Source organism: Mandrillus leucophaeus, unplaced genomic scaffold (genome assembly GCF_000951045.1).
Source record: "Mandrillus leucophaeus isolate KB7577 unplaced genomic scaffold, Mleu.le_1.0 Scaffold12, whole genome shotgun sequence".
Taxonomy (NCBI): Eukaryota; Metazoa; Chordata; class Mammalia; order Primates; family Cercopithecidae; genus Mandrillus; species Mandrillus leucophaeus.
Genome location: NW_012100320.1, coordinates 6,860,407 through 6,862,836, shown reverse-complemented (window position 1 = coordinate 6,862,836; position 2,430 = coordinate 6,860,407). Strand labels below are relative to the sequence as shown.

At 49.7% G+C, this 2,430-nt stretch overlaps 1 protein-coding gene across 2 annotated transcripts in view; it reads left to right on the top strand.

Moving 5' to 3' along the window:
• CLN6 (ceroid-lipofuscinosis, neuronal 6, late infantile, variant) overlaps nt 1-2,430 on the top strand; it is a 62,289-nt gene that overhangs the window by 54,322 nt on the left and 5,537 nt on the right. The window contains exon 3 of one of the 2 annotated variants that reach the window (XM_011968728.1): nt 1,585-1,683. The exons of the other annotated variant lie outside the window; for it this stretch is intronic. Within the exon in view, the coding sequence (XP_011824118.1) occupies nt 1,585-1,683 (99 nt within the window). The remainder of the gene's footprint in view (nt 1-1,584; nt 1,684-2,430) is intronic. 2 annotated transcript variants of the gene reach the window in all.

Genomic DNA, 2,430 nt, shown 5'->3' with positions numbered 1-2,430 from the left:
AAAAAAAAAAAAAAAAAGAAGTGTTAGACTCTCCCTACCCCATTCCTGTCCCACTGCTGACAGTTTGGGGAACACCCCTTTCACTCTTTTCTCTGTTCATACAAACACTTATATATATCCTTTTCCCTTCTAACCATGATGAGATTTTGCTTTATACTTTCTTTTGCCACCTGCTTGTTTTCCTTTAGAATATATCATATGGTGGGGCATGGTGGCTTACACATGTAATTCCAGCACTTTGGGAGGTCAAGGCAGGAGGATCGCTTGAGGCCAGCCCTGGCAACATAGCAAGACCCTGCTTTTACAAATAATTTAAAAATTAATGGGGCTTGGTACCTGACACCTATAATCCCAGCACTTGGGGAGGTCGAGGTGGGAGGATCACTTGAGCCCAGGAGTTTGTGACCAGCCTGGTCAACATAGGGAGACCTCATCTCAATAAAAAAATAAATAAGAAAAAACCAGAATATATTACAGATCTCTCTCCATGTCAGTACATACAAGGTGTCATTTCTGTTAATGGCTACTTAACCTTCCATGGTTTAGAAGTACTATCAGGGATTCAACTGGTCCTGTTTGATTGAAGAGTCAGCCTACTTCTGGTATTTTGCTATCACAGAGTATTTTAGCAAGTATATATATGATGTAGGTAAAGAGATACACACATGCACACTGAGTGAGAGAGAGAAGGAGAGAGAGATTGAGATTGCTGCATTGTGAGTTTTATTTCTGCAGGTTTAGTTTATCCAATATGGCATTTCTGTGTTAAAAGAGATAACCATCTAAATCCTTCCTTGAAACTTGTGGGCATTACACATGTTTTCAATCAACAGAGACTAGGAGTACAGTCTAGGGGTTGTGAAATGCTTTGACCCTGCATAGGGGTTTTCATGCTGGCCTGGACAAGGCCAGGGCTCAGAAGAGAGAGCATTCCAGAGGGAGGAACTGCCCCTGGCCTGCCTGCCTCTCTCTGGGAAGGTAGGGAAGGAAGAGTTGAAGCCACTTTGTAGAGAGAGCATTCTTATTTTCTACTTTGTCTCCTAATGTGTACTTTGAACTTGGTTTGGAAGCAGTCCCTCCACACCAGGGCCTAGCAGTCAGGAGACTGATCTTGGAGTGCCAGAACCCAAAGGGTCCAAGTAGGCCCTCTGGGCCACCTCTCTTGTGTTATAGATGGGGAAACTGAGGCCCAGGGAAGGGAAGGATTAGCCCAGGGTCCCCCAGCAAGTTGGTGTCAGAACAGAGTCCCTGAGAAGCCTACCGACTCCCAAGCTGGCATCAGGGTCATTTATTTGGTATCTGCTGGGTGAGGGGCACAGGGTCAGGCCTTGCCTGGAATCGCGTCTGCTGTGTGTCTGGGGACAAGTCCGTTACCTCCTCTGGGACTCAGCTTTCCTGTCTTGATAAACCTTTGTCCCAGGGCTGCCAAGAAGGTCCAGCGATCACAGAAAGAATTAAGTGTACATGATGGGGGTAGGGGGTGAAAGAGGTGGGGGTGGGCGGCATTAGGGACAGACTCCCTTGAGGCCTGAGGGCCATGTGGGGCTGTGCCCAGGTGAGCCCGTTCTTCTATTTGCTCCCCAGCTGGTATTCCCTCTCGAATGGTTTCCACTCAACAAGCCCAGCGTTGGGGACTACTTCCACATGGCCTACAACGTCATCACGCCCTTTCTCTTGCTCAAGGTACTGTCCCAGGTCCCCCACTCTCTCCTGTCATCCCCATTCTTTGCATACCTGGCAGGAAGGTGATGCTAGGCCTGGTGACCTGACTCAAGCATGCTCCTGCCTGCTGCTGGGGGGTGAAGGCTGTGGCAGAGCAGCATGTCCAGGGCCTGGGGCCCAAGGGAGGCGGAGCTGCCGGTTGCTGGGAGGGATGGAAAATACGCCCCCAAGGAAGGGCTTTTGATTTGAGCATCAGCCTGGCGTGCCAGCGGGGGAAGCAGAGAGGTGTTCAGGTAGAAGGACCTGAAGACAAGGCTGAGCTTGGGAAACCATAAAACATTTGGGGAGGCTGAGGCAGGAGTGACTGGGGGTCCAGGGAGAGGTCAGGGACCCACTGGGAAGAGAGGAAGAAGCCAGGTGGCAGGAGAGGCAGCAGCAGCCGCTGAACTCCATCCTCCACCCTGGAGAGCCCTGAGATGTCACTGGGAGCACAAGCAGGAACTGCTGGCTTTGCACTTTGCCAACAAGGGCTTTAAAACTACTATAGATAGGTTGAGCATCCCTAATCCAAAAATCTGAAATCTGAAATGCTCCAAAGGAGTCTGAAACTTTTTAAGCACTGGCATGATACTACAAGTAGAAAACTCAGCTGGGTGCAGTGGCTTGAGCCTGTAATCCCAGTGCTTTTGGAGGCCGAGGTGGGTGGATCACTTGAGGTCAGGAGTTCAAGACCAGCCTGGCCAACATGGTGAAACTGCATCTTTACTA